Source organism: Salvelinus sp. IW2-2015, linkage group LG7 (genome assembly GCF_002910315.2).
Source record: "Salvelinus sp. IW2-2015 linkage group LG7, ASM291031v2, whole genome shotgun sequence".
NCBI lineage: Eukaryota > Metazoa > Chordata > Actinopteri > Salmoniformes > Salmonidae > Salvelinus > Salvelinus sp. IW2-2015.
The window spans coordinates 10,538,250-10,557,249 of record NC_036847.1 but is presented as its reverse complement, the minus strand read 5'-3'; the positions used below and the strand labels follow the sequence as shown (position 1 = coordinate 10,557,249).

The 19,000-nt window shown below is 41.6% G+C and overlaps 1 protein-coding gene across 1 annotated transcript in view; it reads right to left on the bottom strand.

Annotated features, from left to right (window-relative positions):
• LOC111966365 (phosphatidylinositol 3,4,5-trisphosphate-dependent Rac exchanger 1 protein) overlaps positions 1-19,000 on the bottom strand; it is a 113,960-nt gene that overhangs the window by 32,111 nt on the left and 62,849 nt on the right. The window contains exons 12-15 of the mRNA XM_070444624.1: positions 15,037-15,140; positions 12,565-12,614; positions 5,366-5,441; positions 5,149-5,221 (exon numbers count right to left, since the gene is read on the bottom strand). Of these exons, the coding sequence (XP_070300725.1) occupies positions 5,149-5,221; positions 5,366-5,441; positions 12,565-12,614; positions 15,037-15,140 (303 nt within the window). The remainder of the gene's footprint in view (positions 1-5,148; positions 5,222-5,365; positions 5,442-12,564; positions 12,615-15,036; positions 15,141-19,000) is intronic.

The following is a 19,000-nucleotide window of genomic DNA, read 5'->3' as shown; positions in this document are numbered from 1 at the left end:
GTGTGTGTGTGTGTGTGTGTGTGTGTGTGTGTGTGTGTGTGTGTGTGTGTGTGTGTGTGTTACTCAAAAAAGAACAGTCGGCTTTAAATGTCTGTCTGTGTTTTCATAGCCATGTTGGAAGGACACTCTGTTCCTGTCTGATCCTGTCCGTCTCAATCTTTCCATGAAAACAGCTTCCCCAGTTGTTCCATGACTAGACAGTGCACTGTGCACTTGGACTCTGATGCCATGTTATTGTATCGAGCCAACAGTGGTCGATGGTGGCTGTGACAGGTGTCAGTCCGTCTACCTGTCTGTCTCTCTGTCAGAGTGAAGGGTTGTAAAGAACAGTGGTATCTGGGGTAAAGGTACACAGATGTATGGGAGACCATCTGGTAGGCCAAGCGGAACAAAATCAGTCAAACGGATCTGTGCTGCACACACACACAGTCTGGCACTATGCCAAAACAATTAAGCCTAGGGGGCATTTCCGATCGGTCAGACGGTGAATCCTTTGAATACCACCTATTCAAGTCATCAAGAAACTCCCAATACACACACATACCCAATCCACAGAGAGAGACACACGTACACTACCACTGATGCTAAATTGGTGTCCCATTGAAATTGGTGACTGTTGTTATGAGTGTGAATTAAATTGGGGAAGTGAATACCACAGGAAAGCTCTGAATAGTGTCTGTTACTTATAGCGGTGTTCCCCTGCTATTACATAAAGCAGACAATGTTGACGTTGGTCTGCAGCCTTTCACTGTATGAAGCTTTGCAGGGCACTTGCGACCCGCCTAAGATTAAATATTTAGGAGAAACGCTGCGTTGCTTGATGTACAGTACTGAGAGCGAGAGACGGGAGAGAAAGGAGAATGATACAGGGCCTGAGAGCATGTGCACGAGAGAAATAGAGGGAGAGAGAGAGGGGACGAAAGGAAAAGGGACAGAGAAAGTGCTTACGAGGAAGTGGGTGAAAGAGAGAGGTTAAGAGAAAGAATACAGACATACTGACTAAGCTGGGGCATGTGAAGGGATAGCTGAGGTGAGAAGAGACATGCTATGCACTCAGCAGGAAGAGAAGAGACGTGTGAACTTGAAAAGGAGAACTAGCCAGCAGATGGCATCGGGAGGTGTGTGTATATTAGATCATTCGTAAAAATCCAAATAACTTCACAGATCTTCATTAGAAAGGATTTAAACACTGTTTCCCATGCTTGTTCAATTAACCATAAACAATTAATGTTACATGCACCTGTGGAACGGTCGTTAAGATACTAACAGCTTACAGACGGTAGGCAATTAAGGTCATAGTTATGAAAACTAAGGACACTAAAGAGGCCTTTCTACTGACTCTGAAAAACACAAAAAGAAAAATATCTAGGGTCCCTGCTCATCTGCGTGAACGTGCCTTAGGCATGCTGCAAGGAGGCATGAGGACTGCAGATGTGGCCAGGGCAATAAATTGCAATGTGAGACACTGTGAGACACCTAAGACAGCGCTACAGTGAGACAGGATGGACAGCTGATCGTCCTCGCAGTGGCAGACCACGTGTAACAACACCTGCACAGGATCGGTACATGCGAACATCACACCTGCGGGACAGATACAGGATGGCAACAGCAACTGCAAGAGTTATACCAGGAACGCACAATTCCTCCATCTGTGCTCAGACTGTAAGCAACAGGCTGAGAGAGGCTGGACTGAGGGCTTGTAGGCCTGTTGTAAGGCAGGTCCTCACCAGACATCACCGGCAACAACTTCACCTATGGGCACAAACCCACCGTCGCTGAACCAGACAGGACTGGCAAAAAGTGCTCTTCACTGACGGGTCGTGGTTTTGTCTCACCAGGGGTGATGGTCGGATTCGCGCTTATCGTTAAATGAATGAGCGTTACACCGATGCCTGTACTCTGGAGCGGGATGGATTTGGAGGTGGAGAGTCCGTCATGGTCTGGGGCGGTGTGTCACAGCATCATCGGACTGAGCTTGTCGTCATTGCAGGCAATCTCAACGCTGTGCGTTACAGGGAAAACATCCTCCTCCCTCATGTGGTACCCTTCCTGCAGGCTCATCCTGACATGACCCTCCAGCATGACAATGCCACCAGCCATACTGCTCGTTCTGTGTGTTCTTTCCTGCAAGACAGGAATGTCAGTGTTCTGCCATGGCCAGCGAAGAGCCCGGATCTCAATCCCATTGAGCACATCTGGGACCTGTTGGATCGGAGGGTGAGGGCTAGGGCCATTCCCTTCAGAAATGTCTGGGAACTTGCAGGTGCCTTGGTGGAAGAGTGGGGTAACATCTCACAGCAAGAACTGGCAAATCTGGTGCAATCCATGAGGAGGATATGCACTGCAGTACTTAATGCAGTTGGTGGCCACACCCGACTGTTACTTTTGATTGACCCCCCCTTTGTTCAGAGACACATTATTCCATTTCTGTTAGTCACATGTCTGTGGAACTTGTTCAGTTTATGTCTCAGTTGTTGAATCTTGTATACGTTCATACAAATATTTACACGTTAAGTTTGCTGAAAATAAACGCAGTTGACAGTGAGAGGACGTTTCTGATTTCGCTGAGTTTATAAGTGTGCGTAGTACGTATAGTAGATTGTGCTGGTTCGAGGGCGTTCTAAGTTCACAAGGATATAGCTAGCAAGCTATGGAAAATCTAGCCTAGTTCAATCAGAATGAGCCCTGCACTCACTATTGTTTCACTGGTGAGCAGAACATTCAGTCTGGTTTAACCAGGCTAAGGAAGACCTTTAAGAGTGTTCCGTGGTTCAATTCTGCGATCCAGACTGCAAACGTGGGAATGCCAAGGAACACTGCAAATACTGTTGATGTTGACAACAGAGTGTGGTCTGATTGTGGTTTATTGTCATTGGACTTGACTCCATTGAATGGATGTGGGAAAACCTTCTACAGTCGTGGCCAAAAGTTTTGAGAATGACACAAATATTAATTTCAACAAAGTTTGCTGCTTCAGTGTCTTTAGATATTTTTGTCAGATGTTACTATGAAATACTGAAGTATAATTACAAGAACTTCATAAGTGTCAAAGGCTTTTATTCACAATTACATGAAGTTCATGCAAAGAGTTAATATTTGCAGTGCTGACCCATCTTTTTCAAGACCTCTCCATTCCGCCCTGGCATGCTGTCAATTAACTTCTGGGCCACATCCTGACTGATGGCAGCCTATTCTTGCATAATCAATGCTTGGAGTTTGTCAGAATTTGTGGGTTTTCGTTTGTCCACCCGCCTCTTGAGGATTGACCACAAGTTCTCAATGGGATTAAGGGCTGGGGAGTTTCCTGGCCATGGACCCAAAATATCAATGTTTTGTTCCCCGAGCCACTTAGTTATCACCTTTGCCTTATGGCAAGGTGCTCCATCATGCTGGAAAAGGCATTGTCTGTCAACAAACTGTTCCTGGATGGTTGGGAGAAGTTGCTCTCGGAGGATGTGTTGGTACCATTCTTTATTCATGGCTGTGTTCTTAGGCAACATTGTGAGTGAGCCCACACCCTTGGCTGAAAAGCAACCCCACACATGAATGGTCTCAGGATGCTTTACTGTTGGCATGACACACACAGGACTGATGGTAGCGCTCACCTTGTCTTCTCCGGACAAGCTTTTTTCCRGATGCCCCAAACAATCGAAAAGGGGATTTATCAGAGAAAATKACTTTACCCCAGTCCTCAGCAGTCCAATCCCTGTACCTTTTGCAGAATATCAGTCTGTCCCCAAAGTTTTTCCTGGAGAGAAGTGGCTTCTTTGCTGCCCTTCTTGACACCAGGCCATCCTCCAAAAGGCTTCGCCTCACTGTGCGTGCAGATGCACTCACACCTGCCTGCTGCCATTCCTGAGCAAGCTCTGTACTGGTGGTGCCCCGATCCCGCAGCTGAATCAACTTTAGGAGACGGTCCTGGCGCTTGCTGGATTTTATTGGGCACCCTGAAGCCTTCTTCCCAACAATTGAACCGCTCTCCTTGAAATTCTTGATGATCTGATAAATGGTTGATTTAGGTGCAATCTTACTGGCAGCAATATGTGCCTGTGTAGCTCTTTTTGTGCAAAGCAATGATGACGGCACGTGTTTCCTTGCAGGTAACCATGATTGACAGAGGAAGAACAATGATTCCAAGCGCCACCCTCCTTTTGAAGCTTCCAGTCTGTTATGTGAACTCAATCCGCATGACAGAGTGATCTCCAGCCTAGTCCTCGTCACCACTCACACCTGTGTTAACGAGAGAATCACTGACATGATGTCAGCTGGTCCTTTTGTGGCAGGGCTGAAATGCAGTGGACATGTTTTTGGGGGATTCAGTTCATTTGCATGGCAAAGAGGGACTTTGCAATTAATTGCAATTCATCTGATCACTCTTCATAACATTCTGGAGTATATGCAAATTACCATCATACAAACTGTGGCAACAGACTTTGTGAAAATTAATATTTCTGTCATTCTCAAAACTTTTGGCCATGACTGTACATGTACTGACTGACTGTCATAAATTGGGCAAGTCCTAACTTCCATTTTGGTTGAAGTTTCACTTCATCAATGCATGATTAAGTGAGAATTTGACATAAGTGGAAGTTAGGGTTCGTCCCAAAGTGAATAGGAACACCTTTCAAGTGGCAGTTACAATATGACACAGTTAGTCAAAATATCATGCAATATCGAGTGTTACTGGTTTATAAGAAAGCCACCGTACAGGAATGACAACTGACACCTACTGTATAAGGAATGAAATGGTTCATGTTGAATGTTATGTTTTGATTATAACATAAATAATAACCAAATCTAATAACAAGGAGTATTATTATGTACTCTGGTGAAAATCGTGATCAGAGAAACACTTGAACCCAAGCAGCAGAAACTTCATGCAAAAGTGGTAAAAAAAGGACTAGTTTTGCAGACCCAATTTTCCCTTGTGGTTGTAAAAGCATTGTAGCATGGTGTGTGTGTATGTACAATATATCACTCAGTGATGTGTAACATGTGTTGTCATAAATGAATTCTATGAAATGATGTTACGGTCCCCGACCATCGGCTCAGGGGAATATAAGCCTGATGAAAAATGTTACGCAATATCCCTGATGTACTGTATGTCATTCAGTCACGTAATATGTGACGTGTGTGTGCTGCACTGACCATGGTGCATGAAGCCATTGTTGCACAGTCCAACCCCCAATGTCACCGCATCCTCACGTGTGGAACAGTCACCCTGGGAAACAGAATGGAGGTACAAATCAATGCATGTCACCTGCTTAGACTTGTTGTTTTCACCTCTTAGACACAGTGGGGAGCGCTGCTGGGGCCCCCACTCCAGTGTGTGTGTTGCGTGTGCTCCTGTGTGTGTACACTGTACCTGTGACAGAAGCCAGTCAACCAGTTTGCTGGCAGGCACCACAGACTTGAAGGTTTTTAAATGGTAGTCTCTGTCCCTGCAAGGGAGAATGAGACAGAGGGAATAAGGATATGGTTTCAAAGCAAAATGCATCAAAAACACATTCAAGCAAGCAGGTGCACACAAACACGTTTCCCAGAACATTAAAGATGTTATTAAATGACATGAAGAAAATGACATTATGCCTTATAGAAACAGTTTTTTGTTTTTTTTCATGTGTAAAATAACTTTATTAACTCAAATAGGAATAACTTGCACCACCACCATTTTCTATTCAGAGACATCAAAAAATACATAATATAAAACAGTTATGATTTCCGCATCAAAGCCTATACAATTACAGGTTTGGAAATCTAGTTCACCCTGAGGTGGGGGTTGGATTTTAGCAGAAGTCCCTAAGCAAACTGACTTCATGTAACAGCACATTGTCTTTACCCATTTTCCTCACATTTGAAAATGCTGTGAGCCATTTGGATAGCAACATAACTAAATATTCACGAGTCAAGACATCCAGACAGAGCGCAATTCAAACTATTACCAACATGTAGAAAGGGATCTGAGCGATCATGGAGTACAGGCCTACATATGCTACGGCAGAAAAACAAGAAACATCTTCAAAAATACATTTGCTTTGTTTTCCTTCGAGCAATTAAATAAGGCATATTCTGTATTATTTGTGTCTGTTAACAATGTTATGGCAATGATACAAATAAAATGTAAAATATAAAACCAAAATACCCTTTAAAATTAAAGCTTAAGATATGTGCAGAAGCTTTAAAAATGTTCAAGAAATTGTAAACTTCCTAGAGTATGAATCTAGAAAGTCAGATCGACATGTCGAATTGCATGCTGCCAGCTATCATCATTTGTGCTTTTTGTCTTTCATATGTTGTCATTCATTTCTCTCATTTGGTCCTTCCTTTCCCCATAAAGATAGTACACTGTACAAAACATTAGGAACATCTGCTCTTTCCACGACAGACTGACCAGGTGAATCCAGGTGAAAGCTATGACCCCTTATTGATATCACTTGTTAAATCCACTTCAATCAGTATAGATGAAGGAGAGGATATAGGTTAAAGAAGGATTTTTAAGCCTTGCGGCAGTTAAGACATAGATTGTGTAGAAGGATTTTTAAGCCTTGCGGCAGTTGAGACATAGATTGTGTAGAAGGATTTTGGAACCTCTAACCCTGGCACTTTGACTGTTAAACTCAAAGGGTACACTATCAATGGCTGCCAGTCCTGACTTGAATGAGAACTGCCATCTGTGTATTATATTTCTATGGTTGGTTGCGGCGGTCAGTTTGCCTTTCACAAATTTCAAAATACAAATGGCAAGAAAAGCGTAGGACTACTAGAAGACTAACCGGTCTGAGGAAGCCCCCCAAGCAAATCTCAACTTTTGAGCAATTCTGAGCAAACAGCACTGTTTTTCCAAAGTAGCTTATCTTGAGATATTGGCACGAGCTAGTGTTACTGGAAGGTAACACTGTAGCCTATACTATACACTCAGTTATAGTTTATTATGTACACCACCCAGTTCACAAAAATGGTTCTCTGTTCTTGCCATAATATGGACTTGGTCTTTTACCAAATAGGGCTATCCTCTGTATACCACCCCTACCTTGTCACAACACAATCGATTGGCTAAATTCCACTATTTAACTTTTAACAAGGCACACCTATTGGTTGAGAGAATGCCAAGAGTGTGCAAAGCTGTCATCAAAGGCAAAGGGTGGCAACTTTAAAGAATTGAAAATACAAAATAAGTTTTGATTTGTTTAACACTTTTTTTAAGTTACGACATGATTTCATTGTGTTATTAGTTTTGAGGTCTTCACTATTATTATACAATGTAGAAAATAGTAAAAATAAAGAAAAACCCTTGAATGAGTAGGTGTGTCCAAACTTTTGACTGGTACTGTAGGTGTACAGAAGGAGGCTAATTCGTAATTTTTTTCTATCAGAAGTTATTTGATAAAGATATATATTATATTGTTTGATTATAGGAGTAACTCTGGTAGGCCTAAAACACTCTTCCTCACCTTCACAAAAGTTTCTAAACTTTATTAGGGTAATATCAAAAGTAAGTCAAGCCGTTGTTTACAGGGAAAATACAAGCAGGATTCTATGTCACGGCAAACACAACATTACAGTTGGAACCTAATTTGACCAAATAAAATTGCTCAACAAAATGAAACAAAACTCTGGTTTAAACTTTCACCCCCAAAAAATGTTACAGGCTATATTGCAGCAATTACCAAGAAAGCAATTACCAATGACATTTATTTTACAAAAGGCCTACTTATAACACATCTTAAAATACATACGGAGCACACAATTAAATTTAGCCAACAGAATGAATAATAAATACAAAAAAATACAATTAAATTGCATCCTCCCTGAATAGCAAGATGCACAGTAGCCTGAATTTGGCCTTTTGTGTGGTCCCAAAAAATATTCTGCTAATGTCGATCATGTAAATGACCAGAATTGCATGAGATAGGATTTATTTACGTTTATAAAAGGCAAATAAATCCTAAAGAAGTGTCTGCTCATCTGAATTCCACTACGCAAATGTGATTATAGATGCATGCAATGCTTTATTATAAAGGGGATTCCAGCACCCCCAACTCAAAACATATTTTCGCGGCTATGACCTCAGCTCTTTCTACTGTCTCTGATCTCCCAGTGCTGAGTCTTTCAACTGCTCAACTACTGTTAAGGCTTGAGTGACTGACGGTCTGTCTTATTGTCCACAGTACTGCACACACACAGCTTTTGTTTTCACTTGTCTGCACAGAGACCATTCAACTAGCAGAGGAGGCTGTTGTAATGCCATTAAATCAGTAGGAGAGGGGCAGCCAGGGAGACCTCTGATCAGATCACCACAGTGCCACAGACAGAACTCTTACGCTGTACTGTGAGAGACACACATTAAACGGCTCCATGAATGGAAGTGGTGACGAGATCAGCGTCAATATTGCAGATGATTTTTGGTTCTATCAAACTAATTGTTTTCATAAGTTCACATTTCTTCAACCCTACATCCCCTCCCCTGAAACTAACTGACAACAATACATCTTCTACTGTTACTTACAGCTACTTTCCCTCACGTATACAGTACACTAAGTATAATGGAGGCTGAGAGATTTGATGCCTTCATATTTAATAGTTTTAATAATTCATAGTTTTAACCCTCCAAACTCGTTCGTTATACAAATATGCCCGTTTAACTTTAACTGGTTAAAAAGGATTCTCCTGGAGTGGGAAGAGCCATTAATAAATATGTAAACTGCAATATCACTAGAGAATTAAAATCAGTGCAACTTTCCACTAGATGGACAATTGTTTTCCTCTCCATGGTTTCAAGATCCTATCTAATTTTGCTACGTTTTCAATCAAAGTTAATAGTTGCAAGATCGATAAACTTTTCCTGGATATGTACACCGAGCCCATCAACTTCACCGTCCACCCATTTAAATCGGGAGACCACATAGAAATGTGTACCCTTCAGAAACTCAATCTGTAATATACATTTGAAGTCGGAAGTTTACATGCACCTTAGCCAAATACATTTAAAAACTCAGCTTTTCACAATTCCTGACATTTAATCCTAGTAAAAATTCCCTGTCTTCGGTCAGTTAGGATCACCACTTTATTTTAAGAATGTGAAATGTCAGAATAATAGTAGTTATTTATTTCAGCTTTTATTTCTTTCATCACATTCCCAGTGGGTCAGAAGTTTACATACACTCAATTAGTATTTGGTAGCATTGCCTTAAAATTGTTTAACTTGGGTCAAACGTTTCAGGTAGCCTTCCACAAGCTTCCCACAATAAGTTGGGTGAATTTTGGCCCATTCCTCCTGACACAGCTGGTGTAACTGAGTCAGGTTTGTTAGGCCTCTTTGCTCGCACACGCTTTTTCAGTTCTGCCCACAAATTTTCTATAGAATTGAGGTCAGGGCTTTGTGATGGCCACTCCAATACCTTGACTGTGTTGTCCTTAAGCCATTTTGCCACAACTTTGGAAGTATGCTTGGGGTCATTGTCCATTTGGAAGACCCATTTGCGACCAAGCTTTAACTTCCTGACTGATGTTTTGAGATGTTGCTTCAATATATCCATATCATTTCCCTGCCTCATGATGCTATCTGTTTTGTGAAGTGCACCAGTCCCTCCTGCAACAAAGCACCCCCACAACATGATGCTGCCACCCCCGCGCTTCACAGTTGGGCTGGTGTTCTTCGGCTTGCAAGTCTCCCCCTTTTTCCTTCAACCATAACGATGGCCATTATGACCAAACAGTTTTTGTTTCATCAGACCAGAGGACATTTCTCCAAAAAATACCATCTTTGTCCCCATGTGCAGTTGCAAACCGTAGTCTGGCTTTTTTATGGCAGCTTTTGAGCAGTGGATTCGACCTTGCTGAGCGGTCTTTCAGGTTATGTCGATATAGGACTCGTTTTACTGTGGATATAGATACTTTTGTACCTGTTTCCTCCAGCATCTTCACAAGGTCCTTTGCTGTTGTTCTGGGATTGATTTGCACTTTTCGCACCAAAGTAAGTTCATCTCTAGGAGACAGAACGCGTCTCCTTCCTGAGCGGTATGACGGCTGCGTAGTCCCATGGTGTTTATATTTGCGTATTATTGTTCGTACAGATGAACATGGTACCTTCAGGTGTTTGGAAATTGCTCACAAGGATGAAACAGACTTCTGGAGGTCTACAAAAAAAATTCTGAGGTCTGATATCTTTTGATTTTCCCATGATTTCAAGCAAAGAGGCACTGAGTTTGAAGGTAGGGCTTAAAATACATCCACAGGTATACCTCCAGCTTCTAAAGCCATGACATAATTTTCTGGAATTTTCCAAGCTGTTTAAAGGCACAGTCAACTTAGTGTATGTAAACTTCTGACCCACTGGAATTGTGATACAGTGAATTATAAGTGAAATCATTTGTCTGAAAACAATTGTTGGAAAAATGTATTGTATCATGCACAAAGTAGATTTCCTAACCGACTTGCCAAAACTATAGTTTGTTGAGAAGAAATTTGTGGAGTAGTTGAAAAACGAGTTTTAATGACTCCAACCTAAGTGTATGTAAACTTCGGACTTCAACTGTAGTAGTACACTTATCATAGTTGGGTTTTAGTCCAGAGAAACTAGAGAATTTATCCAGTTGCCCAATAAGGCCCTTCAAGTTTGAAGATTTAGGACTCAAATGAAAACTTGAATCATCGGTGTTCATTGATACTTTTCTATGTACTCCATACATTTTTTGGCCCTTACAATTATATAGCATTAGATTTTTATAATTATCAGTTCAACGGCCATAATAAATATGGCAACCTTGTTTTACACCTCTTGACAATTCAAAGTTCTCCGAGAACTTACGTTTTTTATTTATTTTACATGACTTTTACCCATTTTATGAGAGATAATCCAAAATTGCAAAAAATCCAGGCACTTAAAGATTCTAGACGTACTGTATCGAAGACTTTCTCTGAGAAGTAACCTTTATTTTGACATAGGGTTGTTTTACATGACTTTTACCCATCTTATGAGAGATTCTCCAAAGTTGGAAAAATCCAGGCACATTAAGATTCTAGACATACCGTATCAAAGGATTCTCAAAATCTACTATAAAAATGATTCCTGGTTTCCTTGTATTTTCGTAGTTTTCAATTATTTCTAGTAGTTGTCTAATGTCTCCAGTATATCTTCCCTTTAAGAATCGCGTCTGATTGTTATGAATAATGTCCGGTAATGTCCAATGCATACAGCACCTGTTGTGTTCTTGACACAGAAGTGTTGTGTGAAAACTCAGTCAGTGGGTGTACTACCAGTGACATTTCTTTCGAGTTGGTGTGAACTTCTAGGGAATGGCTACCTGAATTGCATAGATGGTAAAAGTTACACGGATTTAGGGTCAGGTATTTCTTCATCCCCCTAAAGGTTAAGATTAGGATTTGGGGTAGAGAAATAAAGATTTTTTGTCACATATATCTGTAGTTAGTGGTAACTCCTACCATCTAAACTAGGCTCTTCTTGTAGAGGAAGCAGATAAGCGAATCAGGAAGCTCTGAAAATAAATTGGATGGTTGGATGGTTGGGTCACGTGAACGGCGGAACGTTTGGAGAACGTTGTCATTGGATTTGCCTGTGAATCGCAACGTGGCGTATATGCACAGGGTGTATCTTTACTGCCCTACTGTATGAATGATGACACGTTGACCCAAGTGGGATATTAAATGAGAGTGAGGTGCTCACAGGTACTATAATGACTATACAGCTACATGGTCCTGTTCAGTCGGTCACACTGTTGCAAAATGTTTTGCAATGGAAAACAAAAAGCGGTGTCCTTAATTAAAACCTTGTACCTTGCACGACCCAGTTAACGATAGCCATTCAGAACTGGCAGACTGGTAATCACAAAACTACATTGCAAATACCAAACGCGTCCAACAGTGTTCGTAAATACCAAACGGGTCCATCAGTGTTACATAATGTGAGCGTGGCAGGCCGACATATTTTTATCAGTGTGATTTTTTTCCAAACCCCTGATGTTTTGTCTGAGATGACAGGACGCCCTGGCGACAACAATCAGTGCCCCAGCGCATAAGGGAAAGGCGGTGACACTGTGTGTGTCTTGATTTGCTTGACGTCCTTTCTCCAATTTTAGTGCTACTGGTGAAGGTGATTTGTGGGGTAAAATGAAGATTGATGGAGTGCTGTGTTTGTCAAGGGAGGTGGGACGGGAGTGTAAATGAGTGCGTGGGTTGGGTGTGCGTGCTTATTATGTACTTCAACAAAAATAATGTTAAATCAATTTGTCTGACTCAGCAAGGCCGACGTTTAGGTTTGCTTACACGCGACAGCCGCCCTCTCAGAACTGTCTACGAAACTTCAAACGGGCAACTCCAAGCTGAATGCTGACACATTCACCCACAGCAGCAGAGCAGAACGAGATGGGGACGGTTGCCAGATTAGGCGCGGGGAGGGAAAGGTGTGAATGGCAGCAGCACTCATGTTTGTTCAGTCATTCATAGATGGCGGTGTGGGCTGAATGTGAATCCTGTATGAATATGCATACGCATGCACCTGGACAGGGGGGGAGGAGGAGAAAGAGGGGGAGGAGGAGGGATACCTACTTGACAACAGGGGTGAACAGGCTGTGCAGGCGACAGTAGAGCCTCACACCCTACGGGAAGAAGAGAGAGAACGAGTTTTGATTCACTGTATCCTCAACGGGAAAGCCTCAAACTCAGGGGCAATTCCACAATAAAGGAGTAGGTGTGTCCAAACTTTTGACTGGTACTGTAAGTCTAATGTTTTCTTAGTCTCCCATTGACGTCATTGCATGACTATGTGACCATTTTACTTAAGAGGCAGTTAGGATGAACCCAGAGATAGCAAAAGCAGAAGTAGTTCTGTAGTATGTGGGCTAGAGACACCTGCCGGAAGTTGACTTCTTAAAAAGGGTCAATCTGCAATTAGTACATACATTTTTGGACTTTTAAATTAATGATATACAGCCATTGATTCTTGAATAATATAACTTATGAATGCCTAAAACTTAGTTCAACTATCTTATCATCTTAACCCAACATAAGTGTTTCACACCATTGTTAGTAAATAATGCAATAGTAAACAAACGCTGTTTAGCTTCAAAACATGGTTTTGGATAAAACTACCATTTTGATCTCAAGTGCATCCATAGCTTGATCTATACATTTGAGAGTGGTTACATTTCTCTAGCCCCATCCCTTAGTTGTTTCCCCTATTAAGTGGCGGGATGACAGCTTTGTTGTTTTTCTAATTGCAGATTTCCCCTTCGAAGTGATAGTTCACACCAAAGAAATGTGAGTCAGATATGTTCAGACATCAAAAGTATCACTAAGCTCTGATCTCTTGCCCTCCTCAAGTCCTACATCCCAGAACGACTTTGCAGATTTCTCTACGTCTATGGCTATTGCTGCTAAGTGCACTATTGCCGTTTTTCATTTGATATTTCAACAGGGTTGGAGTCAATTTCATTTAAAATGAGATAATTCAGGATTCCACATTTTTCTCATAGGATTTGAAGTAGAATTGAAGTGGAATTGACCCCCAACCCTCATATATACTTTCTGAAGGCACTGTATTCACAACCCTTGACTTTTTCCACATTTTGTTGTGTTACAGACTGAATTTAAAATTGATTAAATTGAGATGTTTTTGTCGCTGGCCTACACACAATACCCCATAATGTCAAAGTGGAAATATGTTAAGACATTTCATTAACAATGAAAAGCTGAAATATCTAGAGTCAATAAGTATATAACCACTTCGTTATGGCAAGCCTAAATAAGTTCAGAAGTCAAAATGTGCTTAACAAGTCACATAAGTTACATGGACTCACTCTGTGTGCAATAATAGTGTTTAACATGATTTTTGAATGACTACCTCATCTCTGTACCCCACACAATATCTGTAAGGTTCCTCAGTCGAGCAGTGAATTTCAATTCAACCACAAAGACCAGGGAGGTTTTCCAATGCCTTGTAAAGAAGTGCACCTATTGGTAGATGGGTAAAAAACAAAAAACAAAAAACAAACACTGAATATCCCTTTGAGCATGGTGAAGTTAATTACAGTTGGGAAGTTGTATTAATGCATCTAGTCACTACAGAGATACAGGCGTTCTTCCTAACTCAGTTGCTGGAGAGGAAGAAAACGATTCAGGGATTTCACCATGAGGAGGCCAATGGTGACTAAAACAGTTGCTCAAAGTTTATTGGCTGTGATTGGGGAAAACTGAGGATAGATCAATAACATTGAAGTTACTACACCATATTAACCTAATTGACAGAGTGAAAAGAAGGCACTTATATTTCAAAACATGCATCCTGTTTAAAACAAGGCACTAAAGTAATACTGCAAAAAAAAATGTGGCAAAGCAATTAAATTTGTCCCAAATAGAAAGTGCAAATCCAATACAACAGACTGTCCATATTTTCAAGCATAGTAGTGGCTGCACCATGTTATGGATATGCTTGTAATCGTTAAGGACTGGGGAGTTTTTCAGGATAAAAAAAGAAACAGAATAGAGCTAAGCACAGGCAAAATCCTAGCGGAAAACCTGGTTCAATCTACTTTCCACCAGACACTGGGAGATAAATTCACCTTTCAGCAGGACAATAACTTAAAACACGAGGTCAAATATACACTGGAGTTGCTTACCAAGAAGACGGTGAATGTTCCTGAGTGGCCGAGTTACAGTTTTGACTTAAATCTACTTGAAAATGTATAGCAAGACCTAAAAATAGTTGTCTCGCAATGATCAACAACCAATTTGACAGCGCTTTAAGAATTTAGAAAAGAATAACGGGCAAAAGACTCACAGCTGTAATCACTCAGTGCTGTGAATACTTATTTATGTAAATTTGATATTTATGTATTTCATTTTCAATACATTTGCAAAAATGTCTAAAATCATGTTTTCACTGTCATTATGGGGTATTGTGTGTAGATGGGTGACACAAAATATTTATGAATCCATTTTGAATTCTGTCTGCAATAAGAAAATGTGGAATAAGTCAAGGAGTACGAATACTTTTGAAGGCACTGTAGATAGATACTGTACCTTTGACATAATGTCCTCCATCTCGCTCCTGGCCTTATATGTGCCGTCGTCGTAGCGGAAACGGTACAACACCTGCTCATTCTTGAACTGGTGCTTGTCGGACACTGAAATATCAAGAAAGAAATAATGAAAGGAAGAAAGTGAGAGGGAGAGATGTCAACAACTGATTGGTGTAATAGTTAAACATTCATCACTATCACACTTAATTTAACCAGTAGGGTTGCTGTTGAGTATAGATAAACACTTACAGAACATCCATTGTGCCAGTGCAAGGGGAGACCCGTTGAGTCCAAAGGGGAAAACACAGGGGGAAATTGGTGTACGGTTTTGAGATGCTGTGACTCGACACACACAGAGCTACCAATGACCAAAACGTGTGTCTCTCGCTCTCCTGCCTTCTTTCCCCGCCACCCTCTGCTGTCACGCTGAATCTCAGTCACCATTACCTGTCCCCCATCGCCTCCCCCCTTAAGGTCAGTGCCTAATGGGTGACAGCCCTGTCCCCCGGAGGCCAAAGCCATCACCGTCAGTGGCCTCCGCTATCCAACAACCCCCCTAATCCAGTCATTGTTGTCTGTGGGCCTACTGAGCCACCGTAGGCGGTGTCAGAAATATGCAGGGGTCGCTCGGTTTCAGAGTGAGACGGCTTTCAAAGTTCAAGTCCGTTATCGCCTTAGACGCAGTGATTCTCTGTCAGCGCCATTCATACATTATTTATCTGCGTATACATGTGTCTATTATTTTCTGTTTTCGATGCATAAATTGGGTGATTCTCACAGAATCTTGGTTTCAAAGATTTCAAACATGAAAGCTTTAAAAAGACTTGCATCAACAAATTTCCATGACTGATCTCTCATTACCGCAACACCTTCCGAAATCTACAACCTAATATTTTTGATATTGCATTGAAACCTGACATATTTTCATAATGATGTGGCAAACCTGAAAGAACATAACCTATAGATTCTGCACATGCATTTCAAAGCAAATTACTGTTTTTCCATTCATTAAATGAACATTAAATGAACACCTGTTGCGGTAATGACACAGGTTTCGCAAATGAGGTTGATGATTTCGGTAATGCTAGTAAGTATACTAAGACTGAGGTATGGTTAAAAACATAACATTTAATGTTGAAAATAAATGAGATAATATTGGCACAATCATGGATTCAAGTTCAATCAATTTCATTTTGCAGCGCTTCAAAAGTACATGACATACATAGGCTAAAAACAGAGAACACATAAAAACAACACATACAAAAACAGAACAGTGCTGAATAAAGAGAGTTTTGGCATCTGGTATGCTGGTACCATAGGACACAATTCTATCAGCCAGGTTTTTCAGGGTGCCGCCCACTCCATCAGAAGCACCCTTTCCATGGGACGCCTCCGTGAAATTCCATGTTACATGCTTAAATCCTCGCACGAACGGCACTGTTGAGGCTTGGGTAAAGTTGGTTCTATTCCAATATTGAGATGTGGGCCCATCTGAGATGAAGTGGATGTTCCTGGCATTTGATGCTCCTCTCGTATGCTCCTCAGTACTGGGTCAAGGTGAGCCCATGTGGCTGTGGCGTCGTGCTGAAGACAGGCTGACAGTGATGTAAATGACTCCACCCTGCCCACACCGAGATAGATAACTCCAGTATGGAGGGTTACCTGCTGGTTGCCACCTCCAAAGTGAGTTTCTTTTATTTCCCTGGTGTATTTACAAGCGTAGTTCTCACTGTAGTCTATGTGAACCATTACATCATTCTGGGTCAGGGTCTCGATCTCCTCAGTCTTTTCAAACTGGTGCTTGATGTTATCAATTTGTCTGGAGAAGTTTGAGAGGTGGTCCTGTTTGTGGTCCACCAGCTTTTCAATGGAGGTATGCCTCTTCTCAAGAAGCCCATTCCTCACTTCCTTATTTTCAGTGGACCCATCTTTGCATTTCTTTGTTATTGGTACAGATTTAGTGACCCACTCCTCCCATACGATGATATTTCCTTTCGTTGAAGGATCCAGTGTTGTGTGAAATGTCTAATGCTTGAAATTGCTGCATGTCCTGTACATGTCATCGTCACTACACACACTGGCCTGTACAGTGTCCCTTGGGGTCATAGCAACATCATCTCCAAGCTGGTGCAGCTTCTTTCTCTTCAAGCCAAAGTTTACATATGTTTTGCAAGCACATGTTTCTCTGTCTGACTCTTCGCTGACCAATCCAAAATGGCTTAAGTTTAAAGAATTGAGCCTTGGAAAGGTTGTGCCTTGGATTCTCCGACAGAAATCTTCTATGAAGATTTGCCATTCGTTAAAGCTCTCTTACAGAATATCTGGCTCTTTTTCCAGATTTCCCATTTATTACAGTGGAGACTTCATCTTGATGAAGGAAGTGGCTAACAAGTGTGTGTGCGCATTAGTCTTCTCTGGCTGTTATTGGGTAATGTTCTCTGATGACCACTCTTTGTAGTTTTCTTCTGGACCGCTCTGCCTTCCATGTTGACAATTATCTGCTTCCTCTTGGCCATCATCTCAAGTCTTTTCAGTCTTTTCTTCAAGGTTGACCAGCTCTTTGGTTCTCTCCAGAAGCTTCTCTTCTAAACATTGCAACTTTGACCTTGATAGTGTTTTCTTTCTTCGGTTCCTCTTTTTGGGTAATTCCTTTGGGGTAGATGTCTTCATTGGTCCTGGTGTCTGTAGAGATGTCGCTCTTCTTTTAGGAGTTGAGTTGATGGCAGGGACATTTACCTGCTGAGGTGAATGTTCTCTCTTGGGATGGCTGTGTCTTCTGAAGAACTTAATTTGCTTCTTGAACATATTGAAGTGTATCATCTTCCTGGCTTGATGGTGTTATGTCTAATACAGCTTCTAGCTGTTTCTTTCTTCTGTAATACCTTTGAGTTTCCCACCACTGGTTTGTCTCCTTTTCATGTTGCTTCTTTTGTTAGATCTCGAGTTCTCTTGATTTTACAATTTTACTTTTTATACCTGGAAATGGAAAGGAAGCATGACATGAAATGAGCATGTCTCAAAACATGGGAAAAATCTTACTGTTAGTACACGTCATCCTATAGTGGACTGAATGGCTTACTGACTGTGTGTGGACATCTATTGTACAAAACTAAATGGCTTACTGACTGTGTGTGGACATCCTATTGTACAAACTAAATGGCTTACTGACTGTGTGCGGACATCCTATTGTAGAGACTGAATGGCTTACTGATTGTGCGTGTGTGCGCTGTTGCACAGTGTAGACTTCCTAACACTGTAGGGTATTGACTTCCTATAGACACTGTATGGAGGCATAGGCTTCTTAATGACATATATATATGCAAATGACTCTTGCTGTAACCTCTCCAACCCTAACCTCTCTCTCTCCTTCCTTCTGTAACTCTCCAACCCCAACCTCTCTCTCTCCTTCCTTCTGTAACTCTCCAACCCCTAACCTCTCTCTCTCCTTCCTTCTGTAATCTCTCCAACCCCTAACATATCTCTCTCCTTCCTTCTGTAACCTCTCCAACCCCTGACCCTTCTCTCTCTCCTTCCTTCTGTAACCTCTCCAACCCTGACCTCTCTCTCTCTCCTTCCTTCTGTAACCTCTCCAACCCTGTACCTCTCTCTCTCCTTCCTTCTGTACCTCTCCAACCCTAACCTCTCTCTCTCCTTCCTTCTGTAACCTCTCCAACCCTGACCTCTCTCTCTCCTTCCTTCTTAACCTCTCCAACCCCTGACCTCTCTCTCTCTTCCTTCTGTAAACCTCTCCAACCCCTAACCTCTCTCTCTCCTTCCTTCTGTAACCTCTCCAACCCCTAACATCTCTCTCTCCTTCCTTCTGTAACCTCTCCAACCCCTGACCTCTTCTTGTCCTTCCTTCTGTAACCTCTCCAACCCTGACCTCTCTCTCTCCTTCCTTCTGTAACCTCTCCAACCCTACCTCTCCACCCTGACCTCTCTCTCTCTTCCTTCTGTAACCTCTC